We start from the raw sequence: 26,748 nt of genomic DNA, 5'->3' as shown, positions 1-26,748 counted from the left end.
AGCTCCATAACTGGGCCAAACAGAAATACTTGGATAAGAGTGATGAATTAAGTGTCTGGGAATCCTTTCTCCCACAATTTTTTCCCCCAGACTCACTTCTTTCCTAAGTTTTTTGTCTGGTGCCACCTAAGATACTTGCTGAGTCAAAGGGCAATCATTTCTCAGAACAATGAAGTCATTTTTCCTATCTCCCCTGAAAGTATTTGCAAAGCCTTGCAAATTGAATATCAGGCCTCCCATGCCCCTTTTTCTGTTGATATTCTAATGGAATTATATAACAAACTCACATTCCCTCAGAGAGCCCAGATTTTTTAGTATTTTCTTCCTGAAAATGTTGAATTACCTAGGACCAGTCCCCCATATCCAACTTCAATTTTCCCTGAAATGTCCAAGCAGGTGATTTCTATGGTAACCCGACTGCTCGGATACCATAGTGATCAATGGGTAGACGAGGTAGTGTTAGGTTTTCTATCTACTTTTGCAGTTGGCAAACAACCCTCCCTCCTTTTCAATTACAGTCAGTTCTTGGCTAATTCAATCCATGACCAGTTTGTAAATTTCAAAGCAGAAGGTGTCTTTAAATATCAGTCAACCATAGTTTACCTTATGTTAGTTTACCAGACAAACATATTTAACTTTCCTTTACAAAAGACAAATAGCGAAGGTAACCCTTGGTCAGTCATTCACTGGACTTCTCTGGTTAGAAATAACTCAGAGGAGTATTCTTTCACTGATTATGTTGACAAATTTTTATATACCTCACTATGTTTGTTAAGTAGTGATGTAATCCCAAGAATCTCTCCAGAGATAAAGAAATTTTTACACTTAACAAAGCAAGCCAAAGTTGGAGACTGGTATTTATACCAGAACTACACTGAGATTAGAGTTTATGGATCAAAATTGCCTCCTTACAGGCTGCCAGTTTTTGTACCTATTAGGATCTTTGCATTGGAATACTCTAGGAAAATGTTAAATATGGATGAAGTGCATTTTGTCTCTTATAAGAAGAAAGCACAATTCAAGCTGAAAACTCACATAGGGCCATACATCATCAACACCAGAGCTGCAGCAAAGGAAATAGAAGCAATCTTGAGTCACATGAAGTTCAAACTCAGTTTTTCTTGGTCTTATGATCCTTAGGGCATCATTTCCAAGCTCAGATTGGAATAGAAAAGTACTCCCTATGCACACACACCAAGGCTTGAGATCGAACAATATGCCAATCAGGAAGAATTTACAGAGGGTACTCTACAGGAAGCTGAAGAACAACTTGTCAGCCAATCATCCATGCAAACACCAATTCCCAAAGAGAAGGAGCAGAAAAGAGAAAGAGAACATGTGTCCCCTACAAATTATGATAATCTAGATGCAAAGTTTATTGTTTTTAAAAGGAAGAAGAAGGACCCTAGTACTACTCAAAAATCAGATTCTCCAATCAATCCTCTGTTTAGGCCTCAAATAATAACTATTCAGGATGAAACTCCAGAGGAAGGGAACACAGAGCAGCCAGCCACAGTGATTTTATCAGGGACCCCTATCACTCCTACTCAAGTAGAGGAAACAGTACAATCACCGACTGTGGAAGCAACAATCCAATCTCCAGTATCATCCAGTTCACAGGTTTCTACTCAGTAGAGTATTTTTTCCAGATACAGAGAAATAAAGTTAAAAAATGAAGCTTTGAAGGCTTCCACCTACTCTGAGTTTTGGAAGCAGACAACTAAAACTCAACACAGACTACTTTTTGCATTTGATTCAGAAAAGGGACAGTTCCAGATGGCCTTCATGGAACCTCTAATCCTAGCCCCAGGAAGTGTTGAAGATTATAAAGCCTCCATATTTTCAATTGATACTAAGAAAATACATGAAATCGATCAAATCAATTTACATAAACAAACAGGGGAGATAATCTTTTCATCACTTACTAGTCCAAATTACAATCATCTTTGAATAATATAAATTCTCAGTTTAAAGTTGAAAAACTGTCATCTTTTGCTAAAGATAACAAGATCAAATCTCTAGAAGATCTGATCATAAAGCTAGGACATGATCCTAAGGATATCAAAGCAGCAGAAGAGCTCATCAAAAACAAGGATGCAGACATTCAAGCATTGAGGAAGCAATTCAAGTTGCCCTCCATAGAGCATCCTCAAGCTAAAGAGGTTGCCAATATAGAAATGGAGAAGAAAAAACTTTTTACTATAGTGGTTGAGCAAAATGCTCAGATTCAAAAGATGGAGCAGGGCATGGAAGCACTGTTGAAAGAAAAACAATAGTGGGAAGCAGTAGGAGTATCTACATCGGGCATAGGTACAATGACAGAAACTTCAGCAAGGACTACAGTTTCAGAATCTACAGAAGAGCTTACCAGAGCTCTGGATGAATTATCAGCAGTCTAGACAGAAAAAGAAAAATTATCAGCAAAATTGGCCAAGATGGAGGAAAGTAAACTTAAAACTGACAATGCATACTTATCAAAACTTCAGAAAAATTACAAACTCATGCAGCAACTACAAAAGTATGAAGACTAGTCCTTTGTAATTCAAATGTTAGCAGAGGCTAAGAACAACATTTGGCAAAACATAAATGCCAACATAACAGACATGTGGCCCTCAATACAGATCATTTTTGAATAGGAAGAACTTATACACAGAGTTAAGACAACAGTAGAAAATACAAAGGTGGATTTAGAGCACAGGCCAGAAGAAGCACAAAGAATCATCAAGTTCCTAAATTCCAAAACCAAGGAGGAACTAGAAGACTTGAACATTCCAAACATAACAGCGACAGTCATGGAAGTTAAGAGGATCTTGACTAAGAAGAATTTGATGATACAGTTGGAAAATAAATGTAAATATCTTGAGTTGCAGGTCAGAAGATTCAACAGAAAATTCACATTGTTGCAAGAAAAAGGCTTGCCTACTCTCAGGAATTCTAATGGCCAATTGATCCCATTAGAAAATTATCAAGAACAACTATGCAACATAGGTGTTGATACTTCCAAGTTTGCAAAAGCCAAAGGAATGATCAATGGGGAAGCATTCATACAGGGAATTCAGTTTGATTTGAATATCCAACACGAGGTCCACAACCTTTTTGTAAATATAAAAGAATGTTCAATGAATTAATTCACATGGAGCAAACAGCTCAATGATAATACAAAGATATTTACAAGAATAGAAACATCAGGTTTCTATGTAGAATATTGAACAAACAGTTTCATCTAAGAAACTGCTAAAAGAATAAGAATAGAAACATCTAAAAGACTGAGCATTACTAAATAGAGATATAGAGATATATTCTAATACCCTCCCTTAATGCTCAATCTATTTACAACACCAATAGACCCGCGAAATTTTACAAATTTATCAGGACCAAGAGGCTTGGTAAAGATATCGGCGGGCTGCTCTGTGGTGGGAACATAGTGCAACTGAACTGAGCCGTCTTCAACCAACTGTCGAATGTAGTGGCAGTGAGTTTCCACATGCTTTGTTCGTTCATGAAAGACAGGATTCTTGGCAAGTTTGAGCACTCCCTGATTATCACAAAACAAAGAAGTAGGCCCTGTCTGAAAAACATGCATATCTGCAAGCATACGACGAAGCCAAACTGCCTCACAGGCTGCCTTAACTGCTCCCCGATACTCTGCTTCTGTTGAGGAGAGAGCCACAACCTGTTGCTTCTTACTAGTCCAAGTAACAGCTCCAGATCCTAGACTAAACACATACCCAGCTGTAGATTTACGGTCATCAACCGAACCGGCCCAGTCAGAGTCAGTGTAGCCACTGAGAGTAGAAGTGGAGCTGTGAGTATATAAGAGGCCATAATCAGAAGTACCACGCACATATCGTAGCACCCGCTTTGCTGCTATCCAATGATCAGCTTTAGGAGCTGACATAAAGCGAGAAATGTAGCTTACTGCAAAACTGATGTCAGGTCTGGTAGCAGTAAGATAGATGAGACTGCCCACTAATTGCCTGAATAAAGTTTCATCCACAAGAGGAGAGGATGACTGTGCTGAAAGTTTGAGCCCTGGTTCCATAGGAGTCGTGGCCGGTTTGCAATCCTGCATTCTGAACCTTTCCACAAGATTTTTGGCATACTTGGACTGAGAAAGAAAGATCTGATTTTCAGTCTGCCATACTTCAACCCCCAGACAGTAATGAAGAAGTCCCAAGTCTGTCATCTCAAAAGTTCTGCATAGATCTTGTTTGATCCCATGGATCAAATGTGCAGAGCTGCCAGTAATGATAAGATCATCCACATAGACAACTACAAACAAGATATCATCATCAGTATGCTTGATATACAGGTTTGCATCAGATGGACTCCTCTGAAAACCTTGATTTGTCAGATACTGATCAATTTTTATGTACCAAGCCCGAGGAGCTTGTTTCAATCCATAGATGGCTTTAACTAACCGACACACTTTCTGTTCTTGACCAGCAACCTTGAATCCTGGAGGCTGCGTCATGTAGACTTCTTCTTGGAGATCACCATTTAGGAAAGCACTTTTTACATCCATCTGATGAACTTTCCAATTGAACTGAGCTGCTAGGGCAAGCACAAGCCTGATAGTACTCATCTTGGCTGTAGGAGCAAAAGTCTCCTCATATTCGATGCCTTCCTGCTGTGAAAATCCTCGAGCCACAAGCCGAGCTTTATACTTGTCTAAGGTTCCATCAGCTTTGTATTTGACTTTATACACCCATTTGCAGCCTATGGGTTTTTTGTCTGCGGGAAGATCAGAAAGAGCCCATGTGTGATTCTTCTGAAGACTCTGAAATTCTGCTTCCATAGCCTGTTCCCACTCAGATATACCCTTAGCTTCTGAATATGTTTGAGGCTCAAAAGTACTGTGAAAATTAGCCATAAGAGCAAAATTGACTGTAGACTGTTGTCTGTTCTTATGCCTAGAAGTTCTACCTTCAAGGAGCTCATCATCCCGGAGATCACCTATGGTTTTAGCCCACCATTTTGGCCGAAGAGAAGAAGAACCAATATCAGGATTAGAGGGACCAATATCAGGAGAAAGAGAAGCAGGCTCAAGAGCAATAGGGATAGCAAGAGGGGGATTAGCTTCTGGAGGAAGCTCAGATAGAGTAGTATCAAATCTTGATGCTACATCATCCCTCCCATCAGATGGACTGACTGGAAGAAGAACACTGTGAGGCGGATCCTCAGAACGCTGCTCAGAAGAAGAAGACTGAAAGAATCCTCTGTCTTCATCAAATACTACATCTCGACTGAAGCTAAGTCGACCAGTGGCTATATCTATCAGCCTATAAGCCTTGTGATGATCACTGTATCCTGTCATCATGAGTTTCTGACTTTTGGAATCCAACTTAGATCGTTTAGCAGATGGAATCCAAACATATGCAACTGAGCCAAAAACTTTGAGATGACTGATCTTAGGCTTACGACCAGACCACACTTCTTCAGGAGTCTTCCCTTTAACAGCCTGAGTAGGGGATCGGTTAAGAAGGTAAACAGCAGTAAACACTGCTTCAGCCCAGAATTTGTTTGGAACACTCCGGTGTTGTAACATGGAACGAGCCATTTCAACAACCGTGCGATTGCGACGCTCGACAACATTGTTCTGCTGGGGAGTGTAAGGTGTGGTGAATTGACGTTTGATGCCATGAATATCACAGAAGTTGGCAAAAGCTGAGGAACAAAATTCCCCCCCATTGTCGGTCCTAAGGGTCATGATATTACAACCAGATTCGTTTTCAACTAAAGTTTTAAACTTCTGAAAGGTACTAAGAGCATCAGATTTATTTTTTAAAAAATACACCCACATCTTTCGACTGAAGTCATCTACAATAAGTAAAAAGTATTTGCAAGCAGTTATAGAAGCTGTATTCATAGGACCACAAATATCAGCATGAAGTAACTGAAGTACCTGGGATGCGCGCCAAGATTCTCCATTTTTGAATGATGACCGATGTTGCTTTCCCGCTTGACAGGCGCTGCATACCCCCAACTGCTGAGTCTGAATATCAGGTAATCCTGACACAAGTCCCTCCCGAGAGAGCTGAGAGAGATACTGCATATTGAGATGCCCATATCGCTGATGCCATAGAGTCCTGATGGGAGAGACACGAGCTGCTAGTGCCACTTCTGGAAAGTCACCGGTGTCAAGTAGCCTGTATAGACCATGGTCCTCGAGGCCAGTAGCAACTGTCAGACTGGTCTCCCTGTCAATGATGGAGCACTTGTGTGCACTGAACATAACATCAAGCTGAGGAGAATTCCTCATAATCTGACTGACAGAGAGCAGATTAATCTCCATACCAGGAACATAGTATACATTTAGAAATATGAGCGTGCGTCCACCAGACTGAATTTGAACTGTACCCCTGCCAGCAACAGTGTACTTTTCACCTCCACCAAATACAACTGAATCACTGAAAGGTGAAAAGTCAATAAACCAGTCACGCCTGTGAGAGAAGTGGCGTGATGCACCAGAATCAATGTACCATGCAGAGGAAGGTACATGTTCTGAAGACCTTTTAGCCATAAAGGCGTAAAAGGCAGAATCTGTCTGCTCGGAATGTTCTGCAACATTCGCTGTCTGATGTGACCCTCCCTGTTTCTTTTGTTCAGCAGCAATCCTCTGCCTGCAGTCTTTCTTCATGTGACCGAACTTGTGACAGTAATTACACTGTACACTTTTCTTCCTGTTAGGATCAAAAGACTGAGATGATCCTCTCTGCTGAAAAGACTGAGAGGACTGATATTTTGCAGCAAATGCATTTTCCAAGGGCACTGATGAAGTACCACTACCAAACTGCTGTTTCCACCTATCTTGCTGCAGAAGTTTGGTACATAAATCTGAAAACTTCAGATCAACATTTGTGGTTGTAATGTTGAGTGTTTCAATGAAGTGTTCATAAGATTTTGGTAGACTCTTCAGGGTAATGACTACCATATCTTCTTCCTCCATGGTCCGACCAATGGCGTCGAGCTGATCTCGAATGTCTTTAATTTTGTTGAGATGTTCCTGTAAAGACATATGTTCATCCATCATGATGGAGAACAACTGATTTTTTAGAAAAAAAGCTCTGCTTTTATCAGATGTCTCATGCAATTCTTTCAACTGTTCCCAGATTTCAGCAGCTGTCTTGCCAGAAGGGATCTGTGGTAACTGATCATCAGCTACAGAGAGCTTGAGAAGCATAACAGCCTCTCGATTGCGATCATCAAATTTATCTTGATCGGTCCCGGCTGTACCTGGACGAAGCTCTTTGCCCAAAATGAGTTGATCAAGACGCCTGTACTCAAAAATGGTCAGCAGTCTTTGTTTCCAAATGTTATAGTTGCTGCCATTAAACCGTTGACTTCCTTCTAACATCAGATTGGTAAGTGTGGCCATTTTCACAAAGAGAATACAAAAGTATGACACACAAGAACAATGTAGCTGACTGCTTATGCTGGTGAAAATTTAAAGAACGGACTTTCAGCTGTCTAAAACAATAGTAGTACTGCTAATACAGTTCTGAGAATACAGTTTGCCACAAGAAAATGCCGGTCTACCATAAGAGTATACTGATGCAATAAACAGATGTCACAGGTCTGAGTTTGTAATGAAGACTGTCAGGATCACAAGAAAAAATTTCCGCTGATTGGTAACCCACTGCCGGCAATCAGAACCATACATACAGCAAATACAAAATTTGAAATACGGACCCACATATGCTGTCTCAGTTTCACGTTTACACTGCTGGTAAATACCACGGATATATTGGCCCACAAAACAAATACGCAGATCTGAAACAAATACGATCTATGCTTCCGGCAAACACCACAGATGTATTGGCCCACGTGAGCTTCACGTCACGTCTCAGGTATATACGAGTTTGAAATACGTGTCACGTCTCAGGTATATACGTCTCACGTCTCAGGTATATACGTCTCAGGAATGAACCACGGTTTTCAAGTATCCACGGGTCTGCAGTATATATTAACCACCTGCGAGATTTTGTATCCACGGATTTTTGAAATATATATATAACAGGTTTCAAATGTCACGGGTCGGCAGAATATATCCACGGGTTTCAAAAGAAATATATATTAACCACGGGTTTCAAATATCAAGACGCCTGTAGTGATATCCTCCTCTTATCTCATAGCATAGCGGATAAAAAAAATAGGGTGCATTTCCATCTACGGGATTTTGACAGAGTTGAAATAAAAACCACGGGATTTTGACAGAGTTGAAATAAAAACCACGATTTTGAAACCACGATTTTGCCTGCAGATCGAATTTTCAAACCACGACTCTGACTTTCAAGAATGAGTTTTGAGGGAAAACACCTGGATCACGATTGCTGAGGAATTCCACGTTGTGGTCGAGTAGCCGCCAGACGAAGACGAAGATAGCCGGATTCACAATTCTAAGCAAAACTGGTCAGCCAAAAAAAAATTCCGCTCCCATGAAAACAGTCACCGCCCCAAAGTTATTTTCTTAATAAAAAGATCATGCAAGGGAAGAATCCATTTCTGTATCGAGATGGACGACTGTAAGCTTTTATCACAGCGAGCAAAGCCGAGGCTAAGACTCAGTGAAGGCTGCCTGGCTTACAGAGGGCTCGACCTTAGAAAGGACTCAAGAGATTACGATGCAGATAGAATTACTGTTTCAAGAAGAATCTCTTAACCTTGCTCTGATACCATAAAAGAATGTTCAATGAATTAATTCACATGGAGCAAACAGCTCAATGATAATACAAAGATATTTACAAGAATAGAAATATCAGGTTTCTATGTAGAATATTGAACAAACAGTTTCATCTAAGAAACTGCTAAAAGAATAAGAATAGAAACATCTAAAAGACTGAGCATTACTAAATAGAGATATAGAGATATATTCTAATAAAATAAACCAGCTTTTGACACTTACATCGAGGTGGATGAAAGGTTCAGGAATATGGTTGGTTTTTCTATCACAAGTTAAGAAAGGTGGGACCAGTTGCTAGAATTGGTCGAGTGAAGTTAAAAGAAACAGCATTTCCAGGAAAGCAGCGATAGTCATCACCAGACTCTTACATAGCCTCGATAGCACAGCGAATATTCAATAGATTTTCCTACTATATCTAGAAATATTTGTGTTTTTAAACAAATATTATTTTGTAAATGTATTTTATTTGAAATCCGATCTGAAATGTAAATATTTCTATAAATACTTAGAATAGAGACTTAGAAATGGTTGAACCATTGTGATAGCCTTTGAGCAGACTTGTATCCTTCGAAGTTATTTCTGAATAATAAAGGATTCTCGATTCATTTCAAAACAACTTGTGTCCTTGTAAGTTCTTCTTTGGTGTTATTTTCCACTCGTTTAATCTGCATATGCTTGAAGTTTTATAGGAATTCTAGGAATGATAAAATTGATTTTCAATTTATCTGAAATCCCCTTTGAAGTTATAATTCTTTACAGAGATTAGTTAATTAAACTATCTGTTTGATTTAACTCCTCTACATCACTATATTATCACTTTCCCTTAAGTTTCAAACATATATTGTTTGGCTGTAAAAGTATTTTACACGCATCCGTTGTATATGACTGGTTAAATAATATGTTTGATGTTTAACAAATCATATAGTTTCTAACGTTTCAACCTTACATATCTCATCAAAGAATCGGCGCTTCTAATAAATCATAAGTAATTAAGAAGTTGCACTTGTTTAAACAGTTTAGAGCTTTGGTCATCCAAAAACTTTAAAAACCAACAAAACATTATAGATGCTCTGGCATAATTCATGACCTAGAATTATCTTCAGAGGTACAACAGGTACCATGGGCTAAACACGTTGGGACATATCCACATCACTTCTTACACAGAGTTCACCCAAAGGTTGTTGGAGAGATTTGAGAGGAAAGACCCGAAGTTGCATTTCAGGGAGTTAGCCCATCTGAGGCAGACTGCCAGTGCAGTGGCTTACACTATAGAGTTTCAGAGACTGGCAGTGATGGTGACAGACATCTCAGAGGCCCAACTAATCATGTTATTTGTGGAGGGGATTGTCGAGCCATTGTGTGGTCGGGTGAGAGCCTACAAGCCCATATCACTTACAGATGCAATCTCCAGGACTAGGGATATGATTGAAGCAGTGCCCAAGACCCGGGCCTTTGCCCCCACTAGACCCATGGCCCCACAAGGAAACTGAGACACTAGACCACCTCAGAGGAATGGGGGACTTGGTGAGATGGATGAGGATACTCGGAGAGACCTCAGGAGGACGAAGTTGTGCTTCACGTGCCAGGAGCCTTAGGCACCTGGGCACAAGTGCACCAAGGGCAAGGCCACTACATTGAGGTGTATTCGGACAGTGAGTTTGATGAGGAGTTCAAGATGGGAGCAGAGCAAGGAGATGAGGGAGGACCGTCGTCAGGAGGGCCACCACCACCACCACCTAGAGGACCGTTTGCCCCATCTGGGGGAGTTCTTGCTTCACTTCAGGGAGTGCCGAAGTATTTGACACTCAGGATCAGGGGGACGGTACAAGGGCAGCGAGTGTCAGTCCTGGTAGACAGTGGGGCCACCCACAACTTTATTGATGCCCAGATGGTGGAGCATAGGGGAATTCACACAGAGACATTTGAGGGGTTCTTTGTGCTGGTGCCAGGAGACCGGACCATGCAATGCACAAAGTATGTTCCCGAGTTGACTGTGGGGATGGGGAACTACTCAGTCACTGATCATTTTTTTGTAGTTGATGTTCCGGACACCAACATAGTGTTGGGTGTCTAGTGGTTATACTCACTAGGGAGGGTCACCACTGACTGGCAGAAGTTAGAGATGGAGTTTACAAGCCCAGATGGGAAGCTGGTAGTGTTGAGGGGAATGCACTCCAATCTACCCCAAATAGTCTCCGCTCACAAGATGGAGGCAGATCTGCGACATGGGGATATAGAGTGGGCAGTGGAGTTGAGGATCTCAAAGACAGGGGCTCCGACACGGCCTATGCATCCAGACATACTGGCCTTGTTGGAAAGGCACCAGGGGGTTTTTGGGGAGATCCCACCAAGCAGACCACCAGATCGTGGGTTCGAGCACACTATTGAGTTGGAGGAGGGAGTGAACGCAGTCATCACTACTCTGTATAGGCATCCCAAAGCCTATCGGGACGAGATAGAGAGGGCCATCCAAGAGCTGCTAAGGTTGGGGCACATCAGGCCTAGTTGGAGCCCCTTCACTTCTTCTGTGGTGCTGGTGAAGAAGAAGGATAGGACACTACGCAAGTGCATTGACTACAAGGCCCTCAATAAGAAGACACTGAAGAACCAACACCCTATCCCACGCATTGATGAACTGATGGATGAGCTTAGAGGAGCGAGATACTTCTCTAAGATAGATTTGCGCTCGGGGTATCATCAGATCCGAGTGAGGGAGCAGGACATCCCTAAGATAGCCTTTCGTCGCCATTACAAACACTTCAAGTTCTTGGTGATGCCCTTTGGACTAACCAATGCTCCAACTACATTCCAATCTTGTACGAACCATGTGTTTCATGGGCAGTTGCAGTGCTTTGTCCTTGTCTTCTTTGATGACATACTCATCTATAGCTAGACTTGGAAGGAGCACCTTCAGCGTTTGGAGGTAGTACTTTGCATACTAGATGAGCAGAAGTTGTATACGAAGATGTCCAAATGTGAATTTGGACTGACATAGATGTTGTACCTTAGGCATGTGATTGGGGAGGATGGAGCGAAGGTACACCAGGAGAAGATCAAGGCCATCTTGGATTGGCCAACACCCAGGAATGTGATGAAGTTGAGAGGGTTCCTGGGCATTTGCACGTACTATAGGAGATTCGTGAGAGGATTCTCACAGCTTGCAACACCCCTCACTGATTTGACAAAAAGGGGGGCTTTTGAGTGGACGCAAGTGGCACAGGAGGCCTTTGAGTGCCTCAAGAGGGTTATGAGCAGCTGTCCTGTTTTGGCATTGTCGAATTTCACACGGCCATTTGTGCTGGAGTGTGATGCTTCCAGTGAGGGAGTTGGGGTCGTGTTGACGCAAGGAGGCCATCCTATTGCATTTGAGAGCAGAAAACTGCTACCCCACGAGCAGTTGTACTCTATCTATGACAAAGAGATGTTGGTCGTGATGCATGCACTAGCCAAGTTCAGGCAGTATCTGGTGGGAAATCAGTTCAAGGTGAAGACTGATCACAACAGTCTTCGATTTTTCTTGGAGCAGCAGTCATTGGAGGAGAGGCAGCAGAAGTGGGTGAGCAAAATCCAGGCCTATGACTTTGAGATTGAGTACGTTAAGGGCAAGCACAACATAGTAGCAGATGCACTTTCTCGAAGGCCCGCAGTACTATCTTTGATGGACGTTACTCATGACTAGAATGCTCAGCTCCTGGTTGAATACTCCGAAGACAGGCAGGCTTGTGAGATATTGGATGGCACACACAAGGATGACAGGTTATGGGTGATGGATGACATGATCTACTACATGGACAGAATATACTTGGTGCCAAGATCTCAACTCAGGGAGAGAATTATGCAGGCAGCTCATGATTCCCCTCTAGCAGGACACCCTGGATTCCTCAGGACATATCGTGCCATCAAGGAGAGGTTCTCATGGCAGCGACTCAAGGGAGATGTACTAAGGCACGTGCAGGAGTGTGTAAACTGTCAGAGGAACAAGGTGGAGTTATCACATCCCACATGTTTACTACAACCAATCCCCATTCCAGACAGGAAGTAGGAGAGTGTATCCATGGACTTTATCACGAGGCTTCCAACTGCAAAGGGGTGAGATTGTATTTATGTTGCGGTCGACATATTGAGTAAGTTCGCCCATTTCTTCATCATCTCATCGAGGTCTTCAACCTCTCAGGTGGCCGAGTTGTTCTTTCGGGAGGTCTTCCGATTACATGGTCTTCCCAAGACCATTTTTAGTGACAGGGACAGTCGATTCATGGAGGCTTTCTGGCAAGAGTTGTTTTGGTTGGTGGGGACAGAGCTTATGCCCAACACTAGCTATCACCCACAGACGGATGGGCAGACCGATATCGTGAACAAGTTGTTGAAGGGGTACCTATGAAACTATGTGACAGGATAGCAAAGAGCGTAGGTGAAGTGGCTTCATCTAGAAGAGTTCTGCTACAACACCACTTATCACATATCGATTGGTACATCCCCTTTTCAAGCACTCTATGGATATGATGCACTTTCTTTTTCTGACATGATGTTTGGAGATAGTAGGGCCCTAGGGGCAAAGGATTAGGTTCAAAAGAGCCAGGAGATTTTCCGAGCTCTCAAGAACAACTTGAAAGTGGCTCAGAATCAGCAAAAGATGTATGATGATAGGCACAGGGTGGAGAGACAATTTGAGGTGGGGGACATGGTCTACCTGCGCTTGCAGCCTTACAGACAGTCTTCGCTAAAGAAAAAAGGGGCAGAAAAACTTTGACCACAATTTTATGGGTTGTATAAGGTGATTAGGAGTGTTGGGGAGGTAGCCTATGAGCTAGAGCTACCTTCAGAGAGTCAGATTCACAACGTGTTCCACGTCTCATCCCTGAAAAAGGCATTGGAACAACAGGTTACAGTAGTGATAGAGTTGCCTCCACTGGATGATGAGGGGCACCTAGTTTTGACACCAGAGTCCATATTCGAGACCCGAGAGGGGAGGCTGAGAAACTAGGTCATCAAGGAGCACTTGGTCAAATGGAAAGATTTGCTAGAAGAGGATGCTACGTGGGAGAGTGAGCAGATCTTACAGCATCCAACTTTGCAGTTGCTTGGGGACAAGCAACATCCGGAAGTGGAGGACTATAATGTCCCTTCCTAAATATTTTGCTAAAGGGAAAATACCCAATTTTGTTATTTTTGTCATTTTGGGGGCTAAAGCAAATTTTGGAGAGGTGCTTAGGAAAGGTGGGTCGAAGTCTTTTATCTCTTAGTGGAATGTGGGGGCCACCTTCCCACAAAAATACGCTCTACTTGATGGAGGAGTTCGAATTGCTTAGGGGAGGTCGAAACTATTGGAGGGACCCACACAAGGCAAAGGACCAGTAAGTATAAATAAGAGGAGAGTAACATCATTTGGGGGGTTTGATCATTTGACAAACTTTGTTGTTGCTCAAGTTGTTCAGTGGAGTCACAAGTGTTGTTGAGCACTAGAGTTTCCCAAGGAGAAAACTCACACTTCTCTTTAGTGGACTACGAGTGCCACCCTAGGAAGGTATCACCATTGTCTTGTGGAGGCAGGGAGAAGCATAGCACAAGTACCACGAATTTTCTGAGCTAAGCTGGGAAGCAAAATCAAAGCTACACTATCCTTTGGGGAGTTGGTGTCGGGAATTAGAGCCACACCATTTGCCGAACACTACTTGCAGAAATTGTTGGAGGAGAGAGAATTGAAGAGCAGAAGTGAGCTCATCTCAACAGTACAAATTTCTCTTGTTGAGCCTACGCAGTTATTGCCCAGGCCTGCGCAGTGATTGAGAGGGATTTGTTGTGGGTGGTCTTGGTCAGTGGTATTTAGAGTTGGGTTATTGTGTGGGAGTTAGAAGGGAGCCAAGGGGATATTTTCCACTATTTTGGAGGGTTGTAAAGATAGAAATTAGTGGAGAAGTGCTGGGAATTTGGGGTCAATTTTGGAGCGTCAAAACTAGAGAAAACCCTTTTTGGGTTTTCCTGGGTTTTTGACAAGGATCTCAGATCTAATTTTGCAAAAATTTCTCGGCAGATTTGAGGGGTCAAATCAGGGTTTCAACACAACCAACAGTGCAAAATTACTGGGCCATCACAGATTTCTGGAATATAAACGCCTGCAGTAGTTGGGCATTGATATATCGACCACTAGAGGCTTGTAGCTTGCCTTGTGCAAGCCCAGGTGCACTCTTTCTATTTCACATTGTACTCTAGCGGTTATGTATAATAAAATTGCCCATTTTGCGTGTTTGGGAGAATTTCTGGTTTATTGGTGTTTACCGAAAGATTTTATGTCGAATTGTCTTGCATGTTTTTGTTATCACTGTAAATTTTCCATTAGGAATATTACAAAATGAGTAGATCCTCCCTAGTTGAGAGGGAGAGATAGACATATCATTCTTGTCTTCATGTTATGAAGAAAGAATGGAGGGTTTGGTAAAAATTTGAATTCTAATACTCTTTGAGGATGTGGTAGGGCATCCAATAGGTAAGAGTAGTCAAAGAGAAAATTCCTTGAGGATGTGTTAATCCAAGACAGGAATGTTCCTAGAAGGACATACCTTGTGAACATCTGGTTGGGGTATGTGCCTTGAGAGACAATGATGAAGGTGTCTATTAGTCATTGCCTCCCCAGCATTGTGCTCTATTCTTGTGGAGAGATATCTCTGTTAGTCAAAGCGTTGCTATATGACAATGTTGCTTGATATGATGAGATGCACTACTATAAGCTTATAAGATAGCGTATGAGATGGCTTACCAATCTGACTCTTCTTATGAGAATTCACCAATATGAGAATGTCCAAGTACCTTGTATGGATTATGAATATCTCCCTAGTTAAGAGAGAGTGTTGAAACGTGTAACTAGGTCCGGTCTTCATAATTTCTAATGATTTTATGTATTTGATGAAAAAAAGAAAAATATTTTTTATTATTATTATTTTGATGCATGAGTTTCATGCTCAAGGTCATTTTATTTACAAGTCAAGCACCCATTGAGTGTTTCTAGGGCTTTGTCATAAAGTCTAAGAGTTAATTGAGTCAATGTAATATGTAAGACCCTAAGTTGCAGGAAACGCAGGGGGAGGGTCCGTTTCCGTACGGAAACGAAACGGAAACGCGTTTCTGCGTACCGTACGGCCTGGAAACGCGTTTTCGGCCGTACGGGCACGTTTCCCGAAATGGAAACGTGCCCGTACGGCCGGAAACGCGTTTCCAGGCCGTACGGGCCCCGTTTCCTCCAAAAAATCACTTGTTTTTTAAATTTTTTTTTTTTCTAATTAGTTTGTAAATTTTTTTAGGGTTTCTAAGTTGTTCTAGAAACCATTTCTAAAGTTATAAAAGAGCAGTGCCTCTCATTCTCTCATCACACTATTCAGCAAGGAGTTTCTCTTGGAGATTGGCAGTTGTTTCAGTAGCTGGTTTAGGGTCCACTGTTGAGCATTCTGCTGCTTCTATTTTTGATGAGGATTGTTATGATGAGGATTAGTCTTTTGTGACTTGTCTCTATAGTTCTTGCAGCCTTATAGTCTTTATTGTACTTGCAGCCTCATATACTAATATAAATAAAGGCTGATTTTGGATTTTCCAGTTCCTATATTTTTATTTTCATTATGTGATGACTCATGAGTAAATGTGATCATTGTGATGTAAATTTAATCTTAATGTTAAAATGTTTAAGTAAATGTATCATTAATGCTTTATGATTGCACATATGTATATTAATAATTTTTAAATGTTTTTAATATATATATATATATATATATATATATATATATTATTATATATATTCGCGTTTCCCCGTTTCCAAAATTTGGGGAGGTCGCGTTTCGTTTCGCTTCCGCGTTTCGTTTCGCTTCCCCGTTTCCCCGTTTCGTGCAACTTAGGTAAGACCCTTTTGGGCATCTTGTGCTATGTAAAAGACATTTATTTGAGTCATTAAAGAAAGTCAACCTAGCTGCAACAAGTCAGCCTACATGAAAGATCAAGTCAGCCTCATGGAGGCAATTCACACCCCTGGAAAGCATATAAATAAGAGGCATTCGACCTCATTTGAAGCATACATCCAAGACATACGAAGAAGGAAGAGAAGAAGTTCGATCCTAAAAGGAATAAGTTTTGAGGTAAGTGAAGTTCAAGAAGGAAGCTAGAGTCGAAGTTTTTGGGACCCTCCCTCTCTCTTTCATGTGCTACAAAATTCTGAAACTGCTAGGTTGAAGTTGTTGGAGTCGAAATTGCCGAATAAGTTGTTGAGGTCGAAGTTACTGAAGAAGTTGTTGGGATCAAAATTGTTGGGGCCGAAGTTGCTGAAAAAGTTGCTGGGATTGAAGTTGCTAGAAAAGTTGTTGGAAGGTTGAAGTTTGTTGTTGTAAGTCGTGTAAGGAAATCTCATCAAGAAGAAAGGTTGAATGTTATGAATCAAATATATATAAATATAAATAATGATGATAATTGTAATAATGATTAGTTTATTAGTAATTAGTACTGAAGAGGCATGTCTAAAATGGGACATGACCTTCCATGAAGAGGTACCTACCTAGGGTATATAAGCAGGCCCTCACTCTCATTTGTAACATCATATTCTCATTCATACATTTTAATATATATTATGTATCTTCAATGGAGATCTTTATATTCCAAGTCTTTTGGAGTGTTTACCCTGTTATAACTAACCTTGTTCGAAATTGTCGAATAAGTTGTTGGGGTTGAAGTTACTGAAGAAGTTGTTGGGGTCAAAGTTGCTGGAGTCGAAGTTGTTGGAAAGGTTTTTGGTATCAAAGTTGCTAGAGAAGTTTTTGGAAGGTCAAAGTTTGTTGTTGTACGCTGTGTAAGGAAAGCTCATCAAGAAGAAAGGTTGACTCGGTCTTGGAGGGGTCTTTGTCAAGGGTCTTAGGTCTTGGAATTGGTCCTCTGAACATTCTATAAAAAGAGAAGAATTCTTGTGGGTTTTCCTCTCAAGTGGAGAGGTTTTGGCCCTGGTTTACAACCTACATTTTGTGTCCTCTTGTCTCATTGATCTTTATTGTTTGCTAGTTGTTTGATGATAAAAAACACAATAATAATCAAGTGAAAGAAGAAGCTAATCAAGTTAAAATAAAAGAACATCACAAGCAGTTATCAAAGTAAGACATATCACCCATCGTAGCTGCCCCTTGATTTCTCAACATACCTGACAATATCACCAAAGGGTATTTGGCTAGTGGGTGACTAGATCCTTTGCAATGGATATTTGACTTGTGGGTAGCTAGATCCTTTGCATGATGCTGATGTAGGATGCTTTCCACGTGGTTCTAGAATAGAACATGAAATGGATGGATACATTAACATAGCGGGCTCATTCAAACTTTTCATGGGATGGAAAAATTGTTTAGCAAAGAGGACATCTTAGGAAGTCAAGGTGAATACCTCCCTATCTAAGAGGGAGTGTTTATTTTTAGTAGCTGCAGTGGGTATTCAAAATGGAGGGAAAATTAAATTTTAATATTTAAATTTAAATGGTCAAGCCAGTTCAGCACAAGGAGACATGCCCCTTGGGCACCATTACACCAATATAAATACAAACTCGGTCTCCCTCATTTGGACACAATTCTGATCATCACACAATCTGATCTTTTGTTCACACGTGCAAAGGAGAGAGAGAGAAGAAGAAGAAGATTGAAGTTTGACCAGTGCTTGATCAGCATTGACCGACCTTTTGTTGACTGTTTGACCATAGTTCTGGGCAGTTTGACCAAATTCTGGGTAGAGTTGACTGAGGTTCTGGGCAGCTGCAAGAGGCCGAATTTCGTCCTGTTGACTGAGGTTGACCGAAATTCTTGGCAGCAGCAGGAAGGCCAAATTTTTGGCATGTTTGACCAGGTTTGACCTGTGTGGATTCTGTGGTCAGTTTCACCAAGTTTGACTGGAAAATCAGATTGTACTTTCGCTGAATTGAACAATTTCTCCTAGGAAAAGATTGCTGGGCTTTTCCCGAGGTTGGGTTTTCTCAAGGCAAATTTGTGTCTCCTTTGTGCTTGGCTATCTTTTTATGATCCTACTGTCATTATTGCATTGCTCTTGAGATATTCTATGTATAATTGCTTAATGATGTAAGTGACATAAGTGAACTTGGTTAAAGAAATCATTGGAAGGTAATTGTCAGTTTAGAAGATCATATTCTCTTAAGAAAATCAACACACACACACATATATAGAGAGAGAGAGAGAGAGCTTGGTTAATTTGACCCTTCCTGCTAAGATGTAATGCCCAAGTCCTACAGGGTTACCAACTGCTATTGCAGCTGATGGTTAATACCATCCTCCATCTAGAAAACTAGGGAATAAGGGGAAAATCCATGGGGTGTTGGTAAGGTAACAACATCCTCACTCAAGGTGCTTAAAACATGGGAGGTTGAGGTGAATTTATTTGTCCAGTATATATATATATATATATATAGATATATATGCCTTAAGGAACACAATGTCCACACTGCACCCTGGTTTCAAAAATGGCATCCCTGTACATGCATGATTTGGCAGTTTAGCTATTATTGTATTAAACCTTGATAAGTGGTAGTTTTTCTTACCACCCTTGCTAATATTCAACATGTTCCCTTATACAATTTTCTATAATTTGGTTTATTTGTCATTTTTCCATCCTATTTGTCAGTGGTTTGCCTATTGAAGTTCAATTGGAAATTAAGTGATTTTATGATGCATTTCCATAAATGTTATATAAATCTAGAATCTTTCTTGCTTACAAATTTTTTCACTTGCTTTGTCATTGATTCTACAATATAGCCGATTTTGCAAGTTTGTCTCCAGCCATACAGATTTGACTATTTTTCTTTGAATTCTTTTCTTCATAGGTTCATAACAAACACTAAATATGCTTTCCCATTTATTCTTAGGACTGGGTAGTGGGATTAGATTCCTGGATAGCAATTTCTTAGATTTTGTCTAACATCTTAAGAGGTATCACGCAATTGGAAATAGAGGTCCACAAATTTACACCATCCTTTTAAGGTAGATCCATTCCCTTTCTCATCAAACTTATGAAAGGTTAAGTCGCTTCACCTTCTTATGTTTAGCCTCTTCATTGGTAGCAGTATTTTTCCTTCTCCGAGTATAATTGGGATTTTGTGCTCTCTTTTTGCATTAGAGAACTAAATATTTGAGTTACTGTCTGAGAAGGAAATTCCATTGCTTTCAGTAATTGATAGTATGTCCTCTATGATTGATATTTCCCCACTAGAACTAGAAGAGTAACTAACTTCTTCTACCATGATTTTAATGGGTGGAGCTTTAAATCTTCTTTTTCGTGATAGTTTCCTAATCTTTACAAAATACCTGTAGGAAAAGACTGTACTCACCTTCCAATATATCTAAGAGACTTTGGAGATGATCCATCTTCAGGAAACTTGCATCTCTCAACATACCTGAAAAACAAAATCAGGTAAAATGTTACTGATATCTGTTAGTAAATCAATATTTTTGTTGCTCAACCAAACCCTATATTGTATATGCATCCACTGAGAAATAGACTCACTTCTTGGTAGGCTCATCCCAGTTTTTTGTATTGCCTTCATTCACAGAATAGATTTTACCTTTCTTCGGAACCTACACAGAAAGTGACCAACCTGTGTTCATACAATTTTATCTTTTTTCTACAATCAATCATTTGCATTTTCTTCTAGTTTCATTCTAAAGTATAGACTCTGTAGTTCACATCAAACAAGTTTAGTTTCATCATTCATTCACTTTCCAATTAAAATATCATCACGAGTGTTCTTTACTTATGCCACACCACATTTCAATGAATTAGTGTATTTGCATAGTCATCAAGAAACCAAGCTTTGACTTTGATCTCCTCCTCCATATGCACATCCAACGGCTAGTACTCTTCTACTTCTACTTTATCTAAACTTATCCTTGACCATATCCACATATAATTACAATTTACACCCACAAAACATGATAAAGCACATACTGTTTTAGACTCGTTCTCCAAACTTGAAACATAAATGCAAAAACAGTCTGGATGACACTGATACCATTGATGCTTGCCTACTCAACTGCAAGCATTTGATGATCAAATCTACCATTTTTCTAATCAATGGGAAGCATCCCTCTTATAGGGGTTTGGCTCTGTTATGAATATAATTTATATAAAAATAATACAAGTAATGTAAACAATAAATAATTATAAATAATGATTAATTAACTAATAGTTAGTATTGAAGAGGCATGTCTCTAAGGACATGACCATTCAATGAAAGGCCACCTGCCTAGGTATAAAAGCAGGCCCTCATTTGTAACAATCATGTCTCATATATTTTTTGTATTCACACACACACACACATATATATATTATCGTATGATGGATAATGTTATATTTCAGATACTCTAAATCTCTCCGTTGCGTATACAAAATTTGTTCATTACATTGGTATCAGAACCACGTTCTCCGATCCCGACCTTTGGCCATTGATATTTGTCAACCGTTGCCTTCGAAGCGTTTCAAGTTTGGAGCTTCTCCATTTCGCCAGTTGGCCAAAAATAATTAAAAAAAGAAAAAGAAAAAAGCCTTTGGCCATATTTCAAATAATAATAATAATAAATAAAGTAGTAATTAAATAAAAAAAGAGGAAAAAAAGTTTGAGGGAAATATATATTATTAAAAAAAAAAAATATAGAAAAAAAATAAAGAAAGAGGATATATAGTTATAAAGAAAAAAGAGAATGTATATAGTTATAAAAAAATTTACATAAAAAAAATAATTTAAAAAATAATAAAGAAAAAAAATAAAAACGAAAATGAAAAAAATAACAGCTATAACAGTCATGCACTACCTTTGACAGGCCGACACCGTCGTCGTTAGATTTTGTGACCCATAAACTGTGCCCTTTCATCTGCCCCTTTGCCACAACCAAATTGTATGTCATCGAAACACCAGGACTGTCGCAAGGCAAACCCTGCCGTCCTTGTCTATTCTTCCACCATTGTCGGCTTGCTCCACCATAGTATAAAATGTCCACACCCATGATCGCACTCCACTCCTCGTACAACAACACAACTGACTACTACAAATCTGCTATCTACCATTACCTCATGCCTTTTCCACAGTCGCTTCTCTGGTGTCTGAATCCGTACAGTCACTGAGCCATTTACATTTCAGCCATAGAAGAAATTGGGGTTAAGTCTTAGAAGAATTAAAGAAAAAAAATTAATTGTGGGTTGTGTTACCGCTCAAACTAGAAGGGGTCCTAAAAGGGGAGCCTTAAAGGGCTACTACTGGGCTAAGGGCAACAAATGGAGCAATAGCCCACTATCACCTCCGCTAAGGCTCCCAGCTCTTTACGGACTTTCACCGATGGGAGGAGACCCGTTGTGATGAGGATCACAAGAGGCTCAAATATGTGACTTGCTTGCTTTGGAGGCAAGGTTTAAGGCTCTCAAGGAAGGGCTTAAGGGGAAATTCAAGGTTTAGGTCTAGGGTATGTATCTTATAATGGGGGTTCTTAGACCTTGAAATTCTTGTGAAAGCTCGGACTCCCAGTGATCGTTGAAGAATTACCCTTAATAGCACCTATTCCAAAGGGAGAAGGGAACCAAAAAAAGATTTTTTAATGCAAGACAATGTGAGGATCCCAATGAGGCTTCTAGCCTAAGGAAACCAAGGGCAAGGTTCAATCTCGAGACTAGGGCTTGAGATATCCCAAAATCCCACCATCGGAATTTCTTCAAAATTAGAGGGCACCTAGGAGACACACCAGCACAGTAGGGTCCAAGAGATCGAATTTTTTTCATGGGTGCTTTGCAAGATAGTTGATGCCCTAGGGGACCAAATGTGCTAGGCCTAGAAAAGGAGAGGGACTTGGATGAGAAAGGTTTAAGGTGATCACCTTTTGGTGGACCAGTGCCTAATCCTTTGGGGAGATTGGAGTCAGGTAGAATTATGAATATGGACCTTTGAATTCTCTAGGTCAAGGAGGCCTCAAAGACAATTTTGCGTGGCACTAAGGCAGCAGCAAAAGCAACTTCAAAGACTTTATACTTCATTTTGCAAGATAGATAGCTTATGAAGATGAATTTCAGTAATGAAACATCCCTAGGAACATTCATTCATTATACATGGCCCATACATGAAGCATTCATTATCCATAAACAAAATTTCCACAACTTAGCATAAGAGATGCAGCAAATAAGCCCTAGTATAGCGAAATCCCAACAACAATGTATGTGACAAAATTAGAAAGAAATAATAGCATTAAAATGTACTTGCATGTATAAGAGTATATCCAACCGTCCAAAAACTTGCCATCAAGAATCTCCAAGACATTTGAAAATTATCCAAACATCAAAATTCATTCCATTCTCCAAAAAATTTTCCTCCAAGAAGGATAGCGAAAATCTCTAAAGAGATACAAGTTCCAAATCCAAGTGATGATGCTAAAATGAATCATCGTCACTTCTATTTATACACTTCTAGTGAGTTCGATTTAGTTACTTGAGCCTACATTAGCCCCTAAAATAAAATAATGTGCAAAACAACTAACTTTTGGTGACAAGCCCACCAAACTAGCTCATAAACAAAAGAATAAGCCTCTCAAGAGGTCGAATGATCAACAATACATGTCCTTGGGCCTTCTAAGAAGCCTAATGAAGTCCATAAGCGTCACAATCATGAATAGGACTCCCAAAAGTAGTGGAAAACGGGTTGGCCCCTTGTTCTCCAAATAATAAACCTGCGGTGCTCCCAATGGGTCTGAGGGCACACAAATAACATCATCGGTCTCCAAGTAGATCGAAGATGCCTGTAGACCATCTGTAAGGGCTCAGATGATGGTGTAAGTGATGCCACATCAGCATACAAGTTCTGAGTCATCTGCCAAGTGCATGGTACCACTATGGGGCCAGTTGGGCATGGTGAACCAGGTGCATCTTCCTCGTCCAATAGGTGAATCTCGAGCAACCTCCAAACATCTTTGGGGATTCATGGAGTGTTGTCTACTGTTGTGGGGTCCCATGGCTCTCTACACACACCCTACATGTGCCAATGTAGCCCTATGGAGGGTTAGGTCCTGTTAAATTTGGACAACTAGGTCCAAACTCCATGTTCTGATGCTCAGATTAAGAGGCTAATATTTTTGTTGGATTCCTCTTTCTGAGAGGTGTAAAATCCATATAAAAATAGTCTTAATCCGATAAGCAGAACTTATATTTTGAATTTATTATTCTTAATAAATTATATGTGCAAAGGTCAGCCAGTTTTGTAATGTAGGCTCACATGCCCAACAGATGTGTCACACACCCTCATTGATGGATATATATATACAGGAAAAGTTGGAGAGAATTGGATCACAAAAAACAACTCACATCTTCCTCTCTCATCCTTAAAAGTACGAGCTACCTGGAGGACGAATTTCAGCCACACGTGGGAAGGACGAAGAGGATTCTTCTGCTGCTAAGGTTTTCTGCTGCTAGGGTTTCGCAGAAGTTTGACCAGCGTTGACTTTGGTCAACGCTTGGTCCAAACAAGCTGAAAACTTGTGGGAGGTTCGATTTTTGAAGGCCATACTACCTGGCACAAAAATCGAGGTCAAATGGTTGACCGTTTTGCTGCTGCGTTGACTTTTAGCTTGCTGCCCCTGCGTTGACTTTTCAGGACAGCGTTGACTTTTGTAGAACTGACTTGGGTTGACTCATCTACTGGTTGGAGGGTTGTTGTGACACATGCTGGGCTGGCTGACCAAAGGAGACTTTGCTGGTTGAAGCATCCTGTTGACCGCCGAAACAAACACATACATTTTTCTTGTTTCTGATTTGTCTTCTGTAAGATCTGCTTATATGTTCTATCTACATTTTGCTTATCTACTTGTATGATTGCTGTGAGAAAAGTGAAATTGCTCTTAGCATAGAACATCTACAAAACTTTACATGGTATCAAAGCTGAGGTGAAGACAAACTCTATCTATAGCAATCAACATCGAAGGAAATGGATTCCTCTAAGCTTGAATTCAGGGAGAATGACAAGCTGACTGGAAGTGATGACTTCCATGCCTGGAAGATGTTATTAGATCTCAAATTAGAAGATCATGATCTCCTAGATCATGTGACAGGGAAGATTCAAGAACCTCCATCAAATGCCTCTGCTGCTGTTAAACACAAGTATAAGAAGGGAGAAATCAGAGCAAAACTGCTGATCAGGGAATCCATAAATAAGAGTCTGGTTGCCTACATATCTGAACTAGGCACATCCAAGGAGATGTATGACAAACTGATACTTATGTTCCGGGTAAACAATGTGAACCAAGTGCTATTCCTCAAGAACAAGTTGAAGAATATGAAGAAGGGCCGAGACGAGTCTATTCAAACTTTCTTTATGAAGTTGACCGAAACCAGGAACAATCTGCTAGCTATTGGGGAGACAATAGCTGATCGTGAGATGGTTCTCACCGCACTTGGAGGACTTCCATATGAATGGCAAGTATTCACAACTACCATTCTCAACAATAATACCATCCCTAACTTTGATGAGCTTCTGTCTAGATGTATGCAAGAAGAAACAAGGATGAAGGAATTTGATAATGAAAGAAATGCTGCCTATGTTGCTCATTCCCGAAAGAAGAACTCTGGCGGTTCCAAGGACAAAGGAAGGACTAAGACTCAAAAGAAGAAGGGTAAATGTTTCACCTGCCATAGGACTGGACACTATGCTAGAGAATGCCCCTTCCAGAAGAATTCTCCCGATAGTGACGACAACAACAACAACCGAAGGAATGGGAATCAAAGAAATGACAAATCCAAAGGAAAGAGGAAGGCTCACTTTGAAGGAAACCATCCACCTTCTAAAAGGACCAGAAATACCAGGTATGAGGAGTCTAATGTTGTTGATAAAAGAAATGAGTATATTCTAATATCTGCTCTCTCAGCTGCATCTCCGCCCGACACTATGGATGTCTGGCTAATCGATAGTGGTGCCTCAAGACACATCACCGGATTCAAGGAAGCACTTTCTGACATGGTTGAAAGGGATACTAATCTAGAAATTACCCTTGGGGATAATGCCACTTATCCTGTGAAAGGGACCGGGACTGTGACCCTCCACTTGTCTCAAGGACATGTCCTCCATCTACAAGATGTACTTTATGTACCCAAATTGAAGAAGAACCTTGTGTCTATATCTGCCATGGAAGACAAAGGATTCAATGTAACTTTCTCTGATGGAAAGGTACTCATGTGGAAGAAGAGCTTCAAGGAAGCTATCTCAATTGGTTTTAGAGTTGGTACACTCTACCAGGTTGGAGGGAGTCCGTTGGGAGCTATGACTTGTGATACTATCCGTCAAACCGAACTATGGCACCGAAGATTTGGACACCTTCATTACAAGGCTCTTCCCGAAGCAAGGAAGGTGGTGACAGGGATGCCTGATTTTGGAAATAATCATAAAGGTGTATGTAAGGGCTGTGCTGAAGGAAAACATACAAGGGGACCTTTCCCCTCAAGTGTCACAAAGACATCTGAGATATTGCAACTGGTCCATTCTGATCTTTCCGGTATGTTGCCTGTAACATCCCTGGGGGGATGTTCTTACTATATGACATTTACTGATGACTTCTCTCGCAAAACCTGGATATTCTTCTTAAAGAAGAAGGATGAGGCTTTCATGTGGTTCCGTACCTTAAAAGCCTTGGTGGAAAATATGACCGGAAAGAAGATCAAGATTTTGAGGACTGACAATGGCACTGAATATGAGTCAAATGAGTTCAAAGACTTTTGCAGAGAAGCTGGCATTAAGAGGGAGACTACCACTGCATATACTCTTGAGCAGAATGGTGTTGCTGAACGCAAGAATAGGACTATTGTGGAAGCTGCCCGTGCCATGCTATGTGACCAGGGTCTTCCAAAGTTTCTGTGGGGAGAAGCAGCAAATACTGCTGTGTACATTCAAAACCGATGCCCTCATTCCGCTTTGGACTCCAAAACTCCCGAAGAGGTTTTCTCTGGTAAGAAACCTGATGTCTCACATTTTAGAATTTTTGGATATCCTGTCTATTTTCATGTGCCGAAAGAAAAGAGAAGTAAACTGG

At 40.6% G+C, this 26,748-nt stretch overlaps 1 protein-coding gene across 1 annotated transcript in view; it reads right to left on the bottom strand.

The window, feature by feature from the left end:
- Positions 1-26,748, bottom strand: part of LOC149148908 (fructose-1,6-bisphosphatase, cytosolic-like) — a 218,484-nt gene that overhangs the window by 71,652 nt on the left and 120,084 nt on the right. The window contains exons 8-9 of the mRNA XM_089439164.1: positions 20,204-20,274; positions 20,028-20,093 (exon numbers count right to left, since the gene is read on the bottom strand). Of these exons, the coding sequence (XP_089295290.1) occupies positions 20,028-20,093; positions 20,204-20,274 (137 nt within the window). The remainder of the gene's footprint in view (positions 1-20,027; positions 20,094-20,203; positions 20,275-26,748) is intronic.

This window comes from Pinus tabuliformis, chromosome 9, assembly GCF_031772625.1.
Source record: "Pinus tabuliformis cultivar Carrire ecotype Pingquan chromosome 9, CPIR1, whole genome shotgun sequence".
Taxonomy (NCBI): domain Eukaryota; kingdom Viridiplantae; phylum Streptophyta; class Pinopsida; order Pinales; family Pinaceae; genus Pinus; species Pinus tabuliformis.
The sequence above is the reverse complement of the archived record's forward strand: the minus strand, read 5'-3'. Positions and strand labels throughout refer to the sequence as shown.